At 35.6% G+C, this 20,480-nt stretch overlaps 1 protein-coding gene across 5 annotated transcripts in view; it reads right to left on the bottom strand.

Moving 5' to 3' along the window:
- Positions 1-20,480, bottom strand: part of MRPS35 (mitochondrial ribosomal protein S35) — a 32,562-nt gene that overhangs the window by 2,689 nt on the left and 9,393 nt on the right. For 4 of the 5 annotated variants that reach the window (XM_059682461.1, XM_059682464.1, XM_059682463.1 and 1 more), the window contains 3 exons: positions 16,368-16,507; positions 7,819-7,928; positions 6,813-6,882 (listed from right to left, as the gene is read on the bottom strand). In XM_059682461.1, coding sequence (XP_059538444.1) covers positions 6,813-6,882; positions 7,819-7,928; positions 16,368-16,507 — 320 coding nt within the window. The remainder of the gene's footprint in view (positions 1-6,812; positions 6,883-7,818; positions 7,929-16,367; positions 16,508-20,480) is intronic. The other variant, XM_059682462.1, reaches the window with a different exon arrangement.

Raw genomic sequence — 20,480 nt, 5'->3', positions numbered from 1 at the left:
CACCTAAATTTAACTGTAATATTTGAGGAAGAAATAAATGTCAGCCCCTTTTTAAAATGCTCTAAATGGTTTTATCTACCCTTAGAAATACTTTAAATGTTTCAAGACAATGTCATGGTTTCTTCATAATTGTAATTTACAAGTGAAGCATATTTCATTTAAGAAGTCAACAAATACATTTTATAAAGCATTAAGTAAAATAGTTACTCTATCTCATTCTTGACTGCTAGAAGATAAGTCGTTCAGAGACTTTTATTTCTAATCAAGTAATTAATAAGTTGGCATTAACAGATTAATAGATTAATAAGTTAAAAAAGACTACTTAATGGTTTAAAAAATGTTTCACCTAGATTTATCAAGACTTTCTTAACTGCTCTGAAACAGATGCTTAAACAGGGGGTAACCAAAGTAATAATAATTTCCAACATTTTATTTATCTTCTCCTGACATTTGGTATATACAATTCTACACTGGTTTGCCAAGGTGTGTTAGAGATGTGATGTGCCATAATATTGATTCCCTTAGACCTCAGGTGGCTATGTGAGCCTGGAGCAGTCTTCATTTATCTCAAAAATTATACTACGGTGATAATCAGCAAAATTCAAATGATGGAAAACGTACGGCAAAAAACAAACAAACAAGACTTCTTAAACAAATTTTAAGAAAACAGCTCAACAGACAAGACTCCCTTTTGGTTTGTGACTGCTAAGGGACACCTGTTCAAAAAAACATTTACTGAGAACCTACTATATGCTGGGCAGAGCTAGGAGAAGCTCAATGTCGCTAGGCACCCTAGCTAAAAACTAATTCATACCCATACATTTTATGTAAAAGGTACATTTATGTGCTTGTTCATATTGGGCCTCTGCTGGAATTACCCTCCAAATGAAATTAAGAACAGAGCTGGCTAAAACAAAAACCTCATTATTCAAATGTGATAATGCTGAGACTGGTACAAAATTAATTTAATTTATAAGCTAATAATTTATGAGGCTCTTTAACTCTACTAAATACAATTCTGTTTTTGTGATTAAAAACTCTATTCTAGGAAATTTCAAACAAATACAAAAGTAAAGACAACAGACTGTGAACCTCATGCACCTATCATCCAGTTTCAACAATCAACTCATAGCCAATCTTGTTTTAGATCAGTGGTTCTCAACCTGTGGGTCGCGACCCCTTTGGAGGGTCAAACAACTCTTTCGCAGGGGTCGCCTAAGACCATTGGAAAACACATATATAATTACATATTGTTTTTGTGATTAATCACTATGCTTTAATTATGTTCAATTTGTAACAATGAAATTGGGGGGCACCACAAACATGAGGAACTGTATTAAAGGGTCGCGGCATTAGGAAGGTTGAGAACCACTGTTTTAGATGCTTCTCTCTATAAAAGCATATAGAAAAGCACTGTTCCCTTATCATGCTTTCACTAAATTATTTTGAAGGAAGTCTCAGACTCTGTCATTTTATCCATAATATAGTAGTATTTTTCTTTAAAAAAAGGACTATTTAAAAAATCATAACCACAAAAACATTATTGTGGTATTTTGACTCACAAGAGCCTAACCTAGGTCAGCACATTCATTCATTCGATTCATTCACTCTATCAATTAGCACTTCCTAGATGCAGATTATTTGCCCGACGGCTGTTGCCCTGGTATCATCTTGCCCATCTGGCCACAGTTCCTGGACAATGCCTGACTGAAAGCAGAGCCCCCCGCTTGGAGTTTGAATCCAAAGAGAGAATTAAATTTAGCTTAGTTTTGTTTTTAGTTTTGTTCCTTTGCTCCCTTTTTCCTCACCTCAGCCTTCCCCCTCCCGGGGTGACTAGTCCTATAAGATTCTGAAATAGTGAAGGTCACTCTTTCTGACATATAGACTGGAGGAGGAGAGGCAATCAGTCTTCAGACAAAAAAAAAAAAAAAAAAAAAAAAAAAAAAAAAAAGAGGCAGCTGCCTGTAGAGCAAGAGCCCTCAGAATAAAAACAGCCCTTGCATAGTCTTCTTTCTGTTCATGCCCATTCCTGAGATTTTGTGGGATCCTTGCAATTGTATCTTTTCTGCTTAAGCCAGCTTGAGTGAGTTTCCATGGCTCTCAACAGGGGGTCTCAACTAACACGGTGCTCAGGAGAGAGGTCTGACAATAAGAGTTTGGACTTGGCAGTGTATACAAGATAGAGTGCATCACCTGGGAGAGGTAGAGACTGGGAAAAGGAGGAAAAGGACAAAACGTGGGAAACAATGAATGTAACTGATTTAGACTAAAACATAGCAGACAGCCCCAACATGGCTCAATGGTTAAAGCATCGGCTTCCACATGGAAAGGTCTCGGATTTGATTCCTGGTCAAGCGCACGTACCTTGGTTGCAGGTTTGATTCCCGATCCCAGTTAGGGTGAGTGTGGGAGGCAACCAATCGATGTGTCTCCCTCACATTGATGTTTCTTTCTCTCTAACTCCCTCCCCTCTCCCTTCTATCCACTCAATGGAAAATCCAAGAGAGAAACAGAGATGTGAGAGAGACACATTGCGCAGGGATTGGGTCTGCAACTGAGATTTGTACCCTTGACCAGAATCCAAGCCGGGACCCTTCGGTTAGAGGGCCCACACTCTATCCACTGAGACAAACTGGCTAGAGCTCTCCTTTTACTTTTAACGGATAATTTCACTGGATACTGTTAAAATACAAAATTCAACCAAGTAAAAAATAAATAAAATAAAATCAATGGGAAAAAATATCCTAGGGTGAGGATTAGCAAAAAAAACAAGAAAAAACATAGCAGACATTTCTAGAAACATGACACATTCAGTTAAAAATATTAAAGTTAAAATGGCTCAGTTTTAGTTCTAAATAAGCGTTATCTCCAAAATGTCATATTTAATAATAATTTTGAAATAAGATTTTTACATTTATGTGACTTTAAATAGCCTTTCTGGAAGTTTCCTTAAAAAAAACAAAGAAACACATTTTTCTTTAACTTCAATGTCTTTAAGCAAAAGTTCATTGTTATAGTAAGGGCCTCTAATAACAGGGGTTAATGCTAAAGGAATAATTATCCAGAACTGATTTCAGATATAGTATCAGCAGGCTGCAGTTCCATATACAGCTTCCACAGAAAAGATGAAAATTACTGAAAAGGAAAGAAATAACCTGTAATTCTACCACCTCAGGATAACCAATCAGTACTGGTGACACATCGTGCATGTCCTAAATCTGTTTTAAAAACACTGCTATGATTAAACTTTATTTATGATGTATAACTTATAATTCAGTCAAAAATTTTAGCTTCTAAAATAACACCCAAGATTCAAAGTGGGCAGTTGTTTAAGAGTTTCTTTTTTTTAAGTGTAGTTGGAATGTATTAATTTTAAAGTGTAAACAATAGCATAGTCAAATACTGGGGGACAATAAAAATACCATTGTAAGCTCTAGCTGATCACTTAGGCAAAGAATTTGATGCCTATTTTAATACTCCAATCACTGAATATAACTTCACCATTTAATTTATAAGGGTGGATATTATACACATACATGCATATACATATAGTGTATGGTCTCTCTTTTCTTCCCTCTACGGTGAGAGAACCTGCTCTGACTAGAGTCACCCTAGGAAGCACCTTGCATTCCACAGATCCTATTCTCTTTTCCACAGCCAGCTCGATTCTTACACTTTAATTCACTCGGTAAATATTGATTGCACAACTACTGCGCCGGACACTGCGCTGGCCTGGAACTGCCAGTCTAGGAGGAGACTTGGAGTTGAGTAGAGGCCAGTTAGATAAAGATTGTGATTCTAGTGGAGGAAAAAGCCGATAAAGGCCTAGAGGACAGAAGGGCTCAGTACATTCAGGGCACTGAATTCAGGCCCGAAAAGGAAAGTGGCATGGGATGAATCTGAATAGCTATTAGAGTACTTGCTATTCTAAGCACCTTCCATATATTAACTCCTTGGACTTTCCCAGCAATCCTATGAGGTAATACTGTTATGCCATCTGTTTTACAGAGCAGGAAACTGAAGCCCAGGGCAACTAAACAATGTGCCCAAATCACAATGCTTGTTAGTGGCAGAACAACATGTTCCAGGGAACACAGAGACATGGTAAAAAGAATATAAAAAGAACAAAAGAATAATTTAATTTGAACCTATTTATTTCTTCCCCTTGCAAGCATAAATTCAATACAAAGAACAACATATAATAATAGCTAATTCATGCCCTGGTCAGTGTATTCTAACAGAAAGCAAAGAAATATCTGTTCCACTAAAAACACACATTTGTCATCTTCTAACATCTTATTTACAATTCCTTTTGCCTAGGACATGAATCTCAGTAATATTCCACTTCTCATGATTACAAGAAAGACATTGTGCTATATAAGGGAAAACTGTTTGACCATTAAAAATTCCCTAAGTTATTTGAAAATAATAAAAAAAATAGATAAATATGCATAATGAATAAAAAGTTATTGCCAATTCTTTCAGTTACCACAGCTAAATTTTTATTTAATATGTCAAGAAGTTCAATTCAATCCAAATCAGTTTTTTAAAATTTTACTGATTGTTGATATGCCGAACAGTACTAGATGCTAGAAATAGAAAGATGAATAAAATGTACAGTCCTTCATCTCACACCTGTCAGAATGGCTATCATCAACAAATCAACAAACGATAAGTGCTGGAGAGGATGCGGAGAAAAGGGAACACTCATGCACTGCTGGTGGGAATACAGACTGGTGCAGCCACTATGGAAGACAGTATGGAGTTTCCTCAAAAAGTTAAAAATGGAACTCCCATTTGACCCAGTGATCCCACTTCTAGGAATATATCCCAAGAAACCAGAAACACCAATCAGAAAGGATATATGCATCCCTATGTTCATAGCAGCACAATTTACCATAGCGAAGATCTGGAAACAGCCTAAGTGCCCATCAGCAGATGAATGGATTAGAAAACTATGGTACATCTACACAATGGAATACTATGCTGCAGTAAAAAGGAAGGAATTCTTACCATTTGCAACAGCATGGATGGAACTGGAGAGCATTATGCTAAGTAAAATAAGCCAGTCAATGAAAGAAAAATACCACATGATCTCACCCATTTATGGATAATAAGGACCATTATAAAATGATGAACAAAAATAGATACAGAGGCAGAGCAGCCTCGAACAGACTGTCAAACTACAGCCGGAAGGCTGGGGAGGGTTGGAGGGCGGAGCGGGGTAAGAGATCAACCGAAGGACTTTTATGCATGCATATAAGCATAACCAATGGACATAAGACTCTGGGGGGTAGGGGAGGCTCGGGGATTGTCAAGGGATGGGGGGGAAGGAGACATATGTAATACTCTTTATAATACTTTAAGCAATAAAAAATAAATGTACAGTCCTTGTCCTCAATGATGTCAGAGTCTGATGGAGTTAGGCAGCCATGCACACAGACAATTACCATAAAAGTAACTGAATGAGGAAGGAGTGGAAAAAGATGGACAGGAAACATATGAGAGGTAACATCTGAGATGTATTAAAGGATTCATATGAATTTGTAAGGCTGATATTTTGAAAAAAATGAAAGATTATAAGCAAAGAGAACAGCATATGCAATGTTATGAAAGAACACATTATGCTCGTTATGGCTGAGGTATAAGATATATAACCCACATTTCCTGAGTAGCTGATAATGAGGTAGCAATGACTGTGAACAGACAGACAAAGGAGTTTACATTTAGTCCTAGGTAAAGGGGAATCACTGAAGGACATTATAAAGAAATATGACACAACAGACTTGTTTTTTAGAACAATTACTTTAACAGCAACATGGAAGATGGATAAGACAGGAAAATCAATAAGACTATTGCAGTTTTTGGGGTAAAAGATGAAGACCTATACCTGGGTAGTAGCAGTAGAGATGAAGAGGAGAAAATAGTTTAACAGATATTTAAAGGCTAACACTGAGAAGACCTAGTGACTAGATATCAAGGGAGAAGATAAGGGAAGAAAAGAGTATAATAATGCTCACATTCATGACTTCAGCCACGGGGTGGGAAAGAATACAAACTTTCCTAAAAGTCTTTAAGTACATGGTAGGCTCTTAAACATGAGAAGTAAAAGGAAATCTTGCCTGAAGGCAAAGAGACATGGGAAGCATCACCCTCACTGTATCATTTTCCCATTCAGGAATCTAGAACAGTTGCCATAGCCTACTACCACATCGAGTCAAAAATATATTTTCTGTCATATGTCTGTCTCCATTTTCTAGACCTCTCATTCATATTTCCATCTGCACCCTCAGCTCTAATACTAGATACATGTTTAAAAAAATTATCTTACAAGAGATATACCAACCTTCTAATCAGTTTCTTTATTAGCAACACTCAAAAGCTAGGGAACTTATTCACAGTCAGAGCTCAGCATCAGAATCACCCGTGGAGTGTAAAATGAAACAAGCCTGAGCCTCCCTGCTAGAGATTTTGATTCTATAGGGGCCAAGCATCTGTAGTTTTAAAAAGCTTCCTTCATGCCCGCAGACCTAAGACTAATTAGCCGATTTTGGTTCAATTCCAGTCAAGGGTACATGCCCAGGTTGCAGGCTCAATCTCCAGTAGGAGGCGTGCAGGAGGCAGCCAATCAATGATTTTCTCTCATCACTGCTGTTTCTATCTTCTCCATCTTCCTTCCTCTCTGAACTCAATAAAAATATATATTTAAAAAAACCCACACAACTGAGTATTTGTCACACAGACTGTTTTGAAAGGTCAGAACATCACCTAATTTACAGACAAAATGATTAAACATTCACACAATCACTTACCCAAGACTCATGGTATAAAACTGTTAGCAGATACATTGCATAATCATAATTCTGTCTCTTTAAAGGACACCTTCAAGAGAGAGAGAGGGAGGAAGTAAAAATTCTAAAAATTCAATACACAGAATTATTTGCAAAATATATAAATACTAAATATAAAAGAATAACGTGCATTCAGATATTCCTTATCTGCTTTATAAAAATTGTTCTTAGAATAAGAATAATCTGTGTAATTCACTACTTCCACCTCCACACTGCTGTCCTCTCATATGTGCATCAGGCCACTTCCCACCACCAAGCAGGATATAAGACCTAAGTGGTAATGACACTTCCAAATGCTCTGAAACTGACAAGAAGGGGGAGAGGATACCTGCCCAACTGCTTTCTCTAAATGCATGACTTTCATATTTTGACATAATTTATAAACAACCAAAGTATAATTCTAGAAATAAAGTAGCCATTTAGTAAAACAATAATAATCTTTAACTCAAGTGACTTAATTTATACATTTATATAAATTTAATGCTGCTTTTATGAATGCTATGCTAGTATTAAATTCTGCTTATTTACAGAAGTACCTTGATAAATTAAATTTCTAGTTAATTTAATAATTTTAATTGTGAACTATGAGATTTCTATATACTTTGACTCTGTAAACACCTGTTTAAGCATTAATTGCTAGCAAATTATACTTGTCTTCTTCTAACCTCTTCTCTGAGTTTTATATACACAGATATATTAAAATCAAGGTTAAAAATCACAACAACAAATAATTTAACTCATCAGGCAAGCCTCTCCATGTATATAAAGATCCCACAGTAACAGTAGGCCAGTGTGAGGACATTAAAAATATAAACTAGACAACTTCCCTTGACCTAACAAAGCTAATATAAGTTGATATAAAAGACTATCCTTATTTTCAATGTAATTTCTTTAAAAAGGACGGCTAGGGCATGGGAGGACAATAAAGCAACACATGGCCGATAGGCTGAACTTTTCTTTCTTTTACCTATCTGTTTTGATGGTAAGCACATCTGTGGTCTTGCAGTATCGTTCTCCTACAAGTTTAATAAGTTTCTTCTTTGCATGATCATCTAAATTCAAACTGGAAAGTTTAACCTTAAAAATAAAAGAAAAAGTTTATTTGAAAAAGATTACTTCATATACTTTCTTTAATGAAAAAGCAGTATTAATATTAAATTAACATTAAAATGAGCAAAAGGAATCCTTTTCAAACTCCTTTCTATATAGAGTTAGTAACAGCATGCATTATGAAGCCTGATCTTACTCATGGAAGAAAAGGGGGAAGCAAACTGTTTGGTGATCTTTGAAAGTTCTGGGCATTCGTACCTTTCCTAAAAGAATCAATGGCATGTTTCTTAAATAAATAAAATTAGGCAGCTTATGAGTAGCATTAACTAATAGAATTAAACTGAATTACTAATATTAAAGTTGGAATATAGGAATAAATTGATAAAACATAAGGAATTTCTATCATACAATTGTGAGACCCATATCATTCCAACTAGCTTAGGGGCATTTATTTTAAAGGCTACAGATTTCATGGAGGGAGCAAAGGATCAAAACATTTGAAATAACATAGCTCAATATTTCTCAAAATAACAAATCTAGCCCCACAGGCTCCTAAGAATTATTTCTTTAAAAAGACTATCTATTGAATGCATTCAGGAAATGCTGAGTTAAATTGGATTCTCTACAATAGGATTTCTTAGGAGGTAATATGCTAATAAACATTGTGAAATTTCAAGATGCAGGGTTGTTATGTAATGATTCCCACATTTATTTGACCTCAGATTCTACTTTTTAAGGGACAGTTCATGGAATTAATCTTCCTTAAAACATATTTTGGGAAATGATGGACTAAATGAAAACACTCAATTGCAGAGAATTATGGCATGGCTGAAGGTATTATCTAGAGATGAACAGGCTTGACATAGGAAAATAAGTTAGACACTAGAATACAGTTAACCCTTTGAGTGCCAACCAATATCCGAGGAACTACGCTAAAATTGCCAAGGCATTTTTGCTGATTTTACAGCAGTTTAGGAAAAAAATTATGAATCACAAGTAAATGAAGTTACATATTCAAAAACTTAAGGAAACCTTTACTACACTGACATATTTAGCAATATCATCATCACTAATAAAAGCAGACTTAGAACTGGACGCCATTTCAAAGCTTTGATAGCGCTCCCGGCACTTTTGGCGAAAGACAGGAGGAGCGCAATCGCACTTCCCGGCACTATAGGGGTTAAGTAGGGTAAACCACAGATTATTTTTCCATGGAGAACACTAAGAGTAAGGAAGAGTCATAACTGTATGAAGAAGAAAAAAGGCTAAATAATAAATAAGATTTTGAAATGCCATCTATTTCTTTTCTCTAACTTCTATAACGCTGTACTTCCCTCAGGACACCATAGCAGAAGAGCTTATTTATTTCCCATTTTTCCCACTAGCCTGCAAACTCTTCAGGGTGAGAATGATGTCTGTCTTGTTCCTGGCAACGGCTTGCCACTTAAAAAGCATGCAACACACATTTGCTGAATGGATACATAAGTGAAAACAGGAGAGGGTATACTGTTTTTTTAAGCACTGTGAATTTTTATTTGAACTAGAGAAAACAAAAAACAAATAAATAAATGCAAATGCAGTCTTAAAAGAGCACTGATTATTAAATATCAATCCAATAGAATGGTTATATGTTGAAGACAATGTGAACTTCCGTAGTCTCCTGGAAAGAATATGTATCAACAACCAGGTTATCAGCTTGATTGGTAAAATATGCAATTTTATGCTGGTTATTAAAAATATGGAAAATTATTTATAAGAAAACCATGAAATGGACCTACATTATGATCATAATTATGAAAATATATGCACATATGTATAGATACAGTAGAAAGAAATGAATGGTTTTTACATTAGGATAGTGAGAATGTAGACATTTTTCCCTTTTAAAACTCCCTTCAATGAAATCATATTTAATAATAAATTTTAAAATGTAGCATTTACAAAATTTAAGAGTTCTAGCTTTTCATATGAGAAGTAGTCAAAAAAAAATGGCAGCAATGTTGATCATTATTGTAACAACTGCTTTAAAACCTGTCTACATTAACATTTTAATATTCAAAAATTATATAGAGTTTATGCTAGAAACTCATGAACATTTCAGGCACAGCTGTGTGGTGCACTCACGCCACCTGCTAGCACTCAAAGGCACTGCAAAACTGGAGTCTAACCTGGATAATGATCTGATTTTGAAGTTGAGTGGCATCTGTCATTATTCTTTTTTCCAAAATTCAAAAGAATCTATAGGCCTTTCTTTTTTCAAGGTGCTATATTTTAAAGAATCAATATTGTACTATTAACATTATAACCAAAATAATGTTGACATTTAATATAGGAGGTTGTGGTTATTATATATGTATGTTTTTTCAAATGCTCATATTTAAAAGAGCTATATTAATTGAGCAATGTCTAAGTGTGTGAAATAGTTTCTCTATAAGAATAGTGCAGCTAGTTAAAGAACTCTGGTATTTCACAAAAGACAAGAATTGTGTTTGACTTCTAGATTTGCTACTTATTGGCTAACTCACTTTAAACAATTCATCTGATTTTCCTGTTTCCTCATGTATAAAACAGAAAGGATCCAGAATTTTTGTTAGGAATAAACCAGATTAAATAAAGCATTTTTAAAAATATATATTTTTATTGATTTCAGAGGGGAAGGGAGAGGGAGAGAGAGACATCAATGATGAGAGAGAATCATTGATCAGCTGCCTCCTGCACGCCTCTACTGGGGATCGAGCCCACATTTTTTCAACATTCTATCCACTGAGCCAAACCAGCTAGGGCAAAGAAAGCACTTTTAAAGTAAAGTCCTATACAAATATTAAGATAGTTAATTTGGAACTACTTTTAGAATATCAAGAAATATGTACCATCTTTCTCTGAATTTAAAAATTTGAGTATCTCTAAATATTATTTTATAATATTTGATTACCTTCACAATGTTGCTTAAGTCATGCCTTGAACTCCATGACACCATTAAGGACACCACACTGAGCCCCAGCAGTCAGTGGGTACAGTGCAGTAAGTCCAGAACGGCAGACATGAGTCAGGAGGAAAGGACATAAGGGAGCATGATATGATATAAGTGATATCTGGTGGCATACTTCAAATAAAGCAGTGAAGTTATTGTTTTATGAAATAAAATAAGCAAACTTAAAACTAAAAGGGAATTTAGATGTCTATTCTAGTACTGAAGACTAAGGCCCATAGGAAGTAAGGTGAAACTTAGTTTCCTGACTCTTAGTTCAGAGATTCTCCTTTTATCATCTAATACAGAGCTCAACAGCTGTTTATTGTTGTTGGTGTTATCATTATTATTAAGAGAAGTAACGTTTACGAAGTTCTTAAAAATGTATCAGGTATCATCACTCTATAGGCACTTTATATTACCCTGTCAGTCGAAGGAACAATGTCAGCAGAGTAGAATTTTAAGTTTTCTCTTTTCCTTTTGCTTATTAGACTTTCTAAAATTTATACAGTAAATACATATTGTCTTCTGTAATTATAAAATATTTTCAATTTCTCTAAATGCATAAATATATTGCTATGACATTTACATTACTCTGTGGAATAAAAAAAGGCTGAAAAGCTTCATAAATTCTTTTCATAAAGATGCCATGACCCTGATACCAAAACCTAGCAAAAAAAAAGGGAAAATTAGAAATCAATCACAGCTGTATCACTAAAAAAATTAGTCTATTTGTTAGCATATAATGTAAAAATGGTTGCAGAGATTTTTAACAAATTTTTGCTATACTTAGATGCTCTGATTTAAAATACAGAATGAATGAATAAATAAATGGAAAATAGACAAATTTCCCATATAGAAGAATTCCAAATAATTTATGTGATATTTTTCCCTCAAGGTGGAATATCACTCTCAATTCCTTAAGTGTGGGCTGTGAAAAGTGACTTCCTTTGAAAGAGTACAGTATGGAAAGGAAAAAAAATAGTAATTTTACAGTGGAGAAAACTGGCAAATACGATCTCAGCCAAGTGATCTAGGCTAAGACATGGTAGGAGCCTACACCCTTGTTATCATGTGATGAGAATAGCATTTTTTTCTGCGGTTTTCTTCCCTAAAACACATACAAGTCTAACTATGAGAAAAAGACTTAACAAATCTAAATGGAAGTCATTCCAGAAAACTAGTACTTTTCAAAACTGTCCATGTTATTAAAAACAAGAAAATTTTGAGAAATCATTATAGCCAACACAATAACTAAATGTAATGTGGTACCCCAGATAGGATTATTAACAGAAAAAGAACATTAGGATAAAAGTAAAGAAATGAAAATAAAGTATGGAATTAAAGAATAATGTGTCAAAATTGACTAATTAGTTGTAATGAATATACCATAGTAATGTAAGATGTTAACAACAGGAGAAATTTGGTGTGAAATATAGGGGAACTCTGTACTATCCTAGAAACTTTTCTGTAAGTCTAAAGCTATTCTAAAATTAAAAATTTAATTAAAAAAAGTACATCTGTAACTGCCCCATTCGTACTAAGTTAAAAAGATGTGTTGTGAATATCAAGACTCCTTTAACGAAGGAAACTAATGGTGGTTTCAAGGACTAACTTAAAAGTTACTAGAGCAGAGACTTGCAACTGCAATGGCATATGGCATTCCCTTGGTGAATGAGAGCAGGGAGTTGATGTTTCTCCAAAGCCATATAAGATAAGCACAAATGATCCTAAATGTTCCAATGTAAATGGGACTCTAAAAAAGGACACAGGAACCAACTTAAAAGAGTTACCAGAGGCCAAAGTTAGGATATACCCTGAACATCAAAAAGAGTAATGGTTTTACTTGATCAAAACTTACTGAATATATCCACCTAAGGATTACCTGTTCAAGAGAAAAGCAAAAAACAGATAACTTCACAATTGAAAGATCAGGTTGTCAGCCTCTTAGCCAAGAGATCAGTTTTAGCATATTAAGAATGAGGCAACCAAACATTGTGCCCTCTCATGTACTACAATATAAAATACATGGCAACATCTACCAAGTGTCCCCATCAAAATATCTTACTGTACTCAAATCAGTTCTTTACAGCTAACTTCCACTTATCCTACATAATAAAAGGGTAATATGCAAATTGACCCTAACAGCAGAAAGACTGGGAATGACTGGTCACTATGACACCCAGTGACCACCAGGGGGCAGACGCTCAATGCAGAAGCTGCCCCCTGGTGGTCAGTGCGCTCTCACAGGGGGAGCTCTGCTCAGCCACAAGCCAGGCTGATGGCTGCCAGTACAGTGGTGGTAGTGGGAGCCTCTCCCGCCTCCTCAGCAGCGCTAAGGATGTCCGACTGCAGCTTACGTCTGCCCCCCGCTGGCAAGTGGACATCCCCTGAGGGCTCCTGGCCTGCCAGAGGGATGTCTGACTGCCAGCTTAGGCCCAATCCCCCCGGGGAGCGGGCCTAAGCCAGCAGGTGGTCATCCCCCAAGGGGTCCCAGACTGTGAGAGGGCACAGGCCCGGCTTACGGACCCCCTGAGTGCACAAATTTTTGTACACCGGGCCTCTAGTATGAAATATAAGAGACTGAGAAATAAGGTGAATGACATTAGGACACATTCAGACAAACTGAGGTAGGAAATGCTACAGGATAAAATACCTATCTTTTTAACAAGTCTATGCCATGGGGGAATGAGGAGTAAAAAGAGTAGTAGGGAGGTCCTTTGCTGTTGGAGATTTAAAAAGACATATGAAACATTACAAGCAAATGCATTAGTCTTTGACTGGATTCTGATTTAAACAAAAGCTATTTAAAAAACATTTTGGTGAGACTATTTGGGAAATTTGAGTGTGGAGTCGATATTTTAAATAATATTAAGTAATTACTCAAACTTTTGTTAGTTGTACTAATTAATTACATTGGAACTATGTAAGAAAATATTTTTAATATATAGATATAACACTTAAGTATTTTAGCGTAGTAGTAATTTTAAAGAAACACTTAAACCAAAACCACAAAAACATACACATATATTTCAGTACATGAAGCACTCGATATTTTAAATTTGTCAAAAGGTGCCATGTGTGTTTATTATACTAACTCTATGTCTCCAAAAATAAAAATTTTATATAATAAAAGGTTAAAAAGAGAACTTGGCAAAATAGAGAAGTGAAAAGTTAAAAAAATAAACTATGGCCGAAACCGGTTTGGCTCAGAGGATAGAGCGTCGGCCTGCGGACTGAGGGGTCCCGGGTTCGATTCCGGTCAAGGGCATGTACCTGGGTTGCGGGCACATCCCCAGTGGGAAGTGTGCAGGAGGCAGCTGATCGATGTTTCTAACTCTCTATCTCTCTCCCTTCCTCTCTGTAAAAAATCAATAAAATATATTTAAAAAAAAATAAAATAAAAAAAAATAAACTATGCCATTTTTTATAAGGGTGGCAAGATAATTCAATGAGGAAAGGATCATCTTTTCAACGAACAGTGCTGAGACAGATGAATATCCACATGCAAAAAGAAAAACAATACTCAGTGGTTGAGCATCGACTTATAAACCAGCAGGTCAGGGTTCAATCCCCAGTCAGGGGATATGCCCAGGTTGCAAGCTCGATCCCCAGTGTGGAGGCATCTGATCGATGATTCTCTCTCATCACTGATGTTTCTATTTCTCTCCCCCCTTCCCTCCCTCTCTGAAATAAATAAAAATATATTTTAAAAATATTATAACAAAGGAAAAAAATGGACGCCTACCTTACACCATATACAAAAATTAATTTAAAGTAATTCATATACCTAAATGTAAGAGACAAACCTATAAAATTCTTAGAAGAAAACATTGGACTCAATCTTCCTGACTCTGAATTATACAACAGTTTCTTACATATGGCACTAAAAGCACCACACCAAAAACAAACAAACAAACAAAGAAAGCCCACAACAAATACATACACTAGACTTCATAAAAAAATGAAAATTCTGTGCTTAAAAAGACACCATCAAGAATGTGAGATGGCCGAAACCGGTTTGGCTCAGTGGATAGAGCGTCGGCCTGCAGACTGAAAGGTCCCAGGTTCGATTCCAGTCAAGGGCATGTACCTGGGTTGCGGGCACATCCCCAGTAGGAGATGTGCAGGAGGCAGCTGACCGATGTTTCTCTCTCATCGATGTTTCTAACTCTCTATCTCTCTCCCTTCCTCTCTGTAAAAAAATCAATAAAATATATTAAAATTAAAAAAATAAAAAATAAAAAAGAATGTGAGATGACAATCCATGGAATGCGAGAAAATATCTGCAAGATATATATCTGATAAAGAACTGGTATCCAGAATATATAAAAAACACACTGAACAATGGCAACAAAAATTAATTAAAAAATGGGCAAAGGATTTAAATAGATTTCTCCAAAGAAGATATACAAATGGTCAATAAGTATGAAAAAAATGATCAACATCATTAGTTATTAGGGAAATGCAAACCAAAATCATATTGTATGAAATGTCAAGAGTAGGCAAACCACAGGGACAGAAAGTACTTTAGTAGTTAACAGGGTCTTGGGGAGGGGGAAGAAGAGGGATAATGGGGGATGACTGATAATGGAAATGGGGCTTCTTTTCATGGTGATGAAAGTTTCTGTTAGGTGGTGGTGATGGTTGCACAACTCTGTGAATATACTAAAAACCACTGAGTTGTACACTTTAAAAGGGTAATTCCATAGTATGTGAATTATATCTCAAATGAGCTGCTAATAAAAAGAAAAAATTAGTATAAAAAATCAATACACCATCAAAAAGGGCAAATGACCCCCCCCAAAAAATGCTTTCACATAGGAATAATTTCTCACCCTCATTAGAATACAGAGACACAAATTTTAAATAAAAGATCTATTTTTTTTACTATAAAATTAATAGGTAATAATAATACCTAGGTTGGTGAGGGTACAGAAAAACAGGCTTTCTCACAACCTGTTAGTGTTGTATCTGTTACATTTCCTGTTGTATTTGTTACATTGCAGGAGTTTATAATATAAAATCAAAAAAACGTTTATAATATATATCAAAACCATCAGAAAGTCTAAAGGTCCCATAATATGGATAATTTAAACAAATTATGGTAGATCTATGTTGTGGAATTACTTGTTTGTATCTCCCACTTCAGTCTCAGAAAAAGGACCATGTCTGATAGATCAACATTGCACTCCAGCTTCAAACACTCTCTTGGTACACAACAAACCTTCACTTAGATGCTATCTTATGTAGTTATTAAATATAATATAAAAGAATTTTTAATATCTTTGGGAAATTTTAAATTCATATTACTAAATGAGAAATAGTATCATCCCATTAATAAAGGTGGACTGCACATACACTAAATTGAGCTCTCACAGTCAATAGTGGTTATTTATAAGTAGTGGAATTATAGGTAATTTTACTTTATACTTCAAAACACTTATATTGTTTAAATTTTCTATAATAAATATGTATCAGTTTTAACCATTTCTTACCCTTAAGGTTACTACACGTGCTTTGGGGTTTCGAATAGATGGTCCTGCTGAAACATAATCAGCTGTGTCAATTTCAATTGGAAAATGCTTCTCACATTTTTCATCACTGTCTAGTGCAGCTGGCCACTCAGTGCAGAAATCTGAGAATTAAAAAAATTATCTCAATTTTAAGTTTGCAAGTAAATTCTCATTGTAATGCATGCTACCAGACAAAACCAAATTATTGAGCTAGATCACTCTCAGTTTACATGAAATGGAAGAACAGATTCTACTCTGGACTTTATACATGTATCATCAACTCTCATCCCTTTTCTTCTTAGGTGAATCCTATTAGGGAATTTAAGAGAATGATTTGAATAGTTCAGGTTTGGTGGGGAGCAGTTTGTTCAGTTAAAAGGGAACTGTGACTTGATGGAAGCTTATTATAGCTTTGCACATACCTGTTTTAATTCCTCCTCACCAACTAACACCATACAGTTCAGAGGGCCCAGAGCAATACTGTTTTCAAAAAGGCAATAGATAATATTATTCACATCCAAATGAAGATTACTAAGATTACTGAGATATGGTCAACAGTCTTTCAGATATTGAGTTGAATAGGGCCTCAAGATAAAACAGGTCCAAAAGCCTAGGTCATCCTTAAATGGGTTCTTATTATAATTCATGTTTCTTCTATGTGATTTCTGAGCCACTGTGACTAAATGTTAAGAGGTACAGACTCGTCCTCATTTTCAGGCAAGACAGCTAGCCTAGAGAGGAGGTGGAATTGGGTCTGAGACCTGGGTCACAATAAGAAATTCTCAGCAGTGGGAACATGACCCATTATCTCCACAACACAGAGATATAAACTTGGGCCTCAACTGAGGAGGAAAAAAAAACCAAAACAACAACCTTAGAAGGAAAGGAAATAGCTCCCAGCCTCTACACAACTTTCAGTAATGAGGGACTCCACAGATAGGTAGTGGATTTCATTTTGCCCTATTCCTATTGAGTTAGTGTGATAGAGGGAGGGCTCAAGCTTGGGATGAAAACTCCAGGCACTATCAGGAGTTCCCTCAATGGAAATCTCATTCCTTAAACAGCCTCATTCTAAGAACAGCTAAATGTAGTCGGCTCCATAGATCAAACACATTAGACCTCAGAGATCCGTGCTTTCTCCACAAAAGCAGGACTGCAAGAGAGACTGCTCACAATCATAGGCAGACCCGGGAGCTCTTCTAGATGATGGTCTAAGGAACAGTGAAAGGTACTTTGCCAACAACACTTTGCCCAAGCTCACAATTTTCTTATAGTAGGTATTTTATTTAGCTCCCTTTTAGGCTTTAATATCAGAGTCAGAAAAATGTCATTTTGGGTTAGAGAGACTTTACAAGATCTGGGACTAACTATATGCTAGCAAATAAGTGTACACAGCTCAAACCATTCCCTAAACACACTGTTTAAGAGAGATCAATACTCAGACACCTGGAAGGGAAAGAGAATATCTTTGCAATTAAGAACAATTTGAGCCTAACCAGTTTGGCTAAGTGGATAGAGCATTGGCCTCCAGACTGAAAGGTCCCAGGTTCGATTCCGGTCAAGGGCATGTACCTTGGTTGCAGGCACATCCCCAGTAGGAGGTGTGCAGGAGGCAGGTGATCGATGTTTCTCTCTCATCGATGTTTCTAACTCTCTATCACTCACCCTTCCTCTCTGTAAAAAATCAATAAAATATATTTTAAAAAAAAAGAAGAAGAAGAAGAACAATTTGAGCCCTAGCTGGTTTGACTCAGTGGTGAGTGTCAGTCTGCAGACTGAAGGGTACCAGGTTTGATTCCAGTCAAGGGCATGTACCTCGGTTGCAGGCTCCCGGCCCTGGTTGGGGGCATGAGGGAGGCAATCAATCGATGTCTCTCTAACATTGGTGTTTCTCTCTGTCTCTCCCTCTCCCTTCCACTCTATCTAAAAATCAATGAAAAAATAACCTCGGGTGAGGATTAAAAAAAGTAAAGAACAATTTGACATTTAAACAAAATGAATAAGATTACTGAGGTAATTTCATTTCTATCATGGACTAATTCCAACATCCCACACTATAAGAGCAACACTGCCAAGCAAGTACTTAATAAGAGAGACTGTTTGGAGAATTTTATGAGTTTCTGAGTTTGTACTGAATCTTTTTTTTAAAACTCTGAATAAGTCATTTCAATCACCAGATGATAATTACAGCCTTTATATTAAATGACCTGATTACATGTTTAAAAGAATGCAGCCAACTGGAAAGTACCTAATAGGCCTCTATTAGCCTTTATTCATCTGATAGGTAGAGTAATGACTAGACTTCAGAAAACCTTGGTTTTTTACTTAACTTCTGCCACTGATTATTAAAACTTTGGTAAATTACCTAACTTTCCTGTACTTAAGATTTTCCATCTGCAACTTAGATATAAAATCTAAACTGACCTACTTTGAAAGAAAACTGAGAAGAAATATTTGAAAACCCTTTGAGTTATTTAGAAGATACAATCTACATCCAGAAGCTGGCAGAAGTGTAAAGGCAAAATTAAGGAAAGATTAAAACATCCAAAAGCACTGTAAAATATAATGCTACTCTTCCGAATGTGCTGTACGAAAGCCTTATATTTAAAAACTATAAAGCACTTTATAAATATCTCATTACAACGATCAGTCTCCAGATTATAAATGCACACTTAAAAATAGTGTTTAAAAAATGCAATTTATCAGTGTAATGCATTTGTCACCTGGATTTACAAAGGATTAAAAAAGTGATATATGATTTGTTCCAGTGAGCACAAATTTGTAAGTGTCAGTCTAATGCCAGGCACTAATGGATACAGAAACATATAACCTAAAGGGATTGAAAAGCACTCTAATGTCCCAAAACAGAACACTACATAAATGAGAGGAGATAGAAGAGATTTTCTTTCTTCCCTCACTTCAAGAGTAAGATAATTATTCCTACTTTTCAAGACCTCTTTATCTCTTCTTCCTAATACCCTTTTTAAAAAAATATATATTTTTATTGATTTCAGAGAGGAAGGAAGAGGGAGAAAGAGAAACATCTATGATGAGAGAGAATCATTGATCAGCTGCCTCGTGCACACCTCATACTGGGGATCCAGCCCACAACCCAGGCATGTGCTCTTCACTGGAATCGAACCAGGGCCCTTCAATCCTTAGGCTGATGCTCTATCCACTGAGCCAAACCAGCTAGGGCACAAAGGTACTAACTCTTAAATTAAACTACACATTCAATCACTAATAGTCGTGTAAAACAATTCAAATTTGCTTATTCTAGATAGTCCAATGCAAATGAGATCAGAAATTAAATTGGAATATGTACTTATTTTGAGAGCATACATAAAACCATGAGCAAAAAAAAAAAGTTCTTTGTCCCTAGCTCCATGCATGTGGAGGATACGAGTAAAATCTAGATTGATATCTAGGAATCAATAGTTATTGTTCAAAATCAATAAATCCAGAATTGGAAGTATAATCATATTCAGGTAATGCATTATATATACTAGTATATACACTTACTATATAGAGTATACATAATATATACACAGAGAATACATACATATATATATATATGTTGATTTGATATACTTATATATTGTAATATGATTACCACCATAGCTTTGGAAACACCTGTAGTACATCATATAATTACCATTTCTTTTTTGTGGTAAGGACATTTAAGATTTACTCCCTTAGCAAATTTCAGGAATATAATACAGTATTATTAACTATAATCACCATGCGGTATATTAGATTCCCAAAACTTATTCATTTTATAACTGGAAAACTGTACCCTTTGAACAGTATCTGCCTTTCCCCTCTAACCCCTAGGCCCCGCAGCCCATGGAAACCACCATTCTAGAAATTACACATGTGATATTATACAGTATTTGTCTTTTCCTGTCTGACTTATTTCACATAGCATAATGCCCTCAAGGCCCATCCATGTTGTCACTAATGACAGAATGCCCTTCTTTCTCACAGTTGAATAATATTCCAATATATATATTTTATTCTTTAACCATTCATCGAGTGATAGACACTTAGGTTGTTTCTCTATCTTGGCTCTTGTGAATAATGCTACATTACATC

This window comes from Myotis daubentonii, chromosome 2 (assembly GCF_963259705.1).
Source record: "Myotis daubentonii chromosome 2, mMyoDau2.1, whole genome shotgun sequence".
NCBI lineage: Eukaryota > Metazoa > Chordata > Mammalia > Chiroptera > Vespertilionidae > Myotis > Myotis daubentonii.
This window is presented reverse-complemented; position numbering and strand designations above follow the sequence as displayed.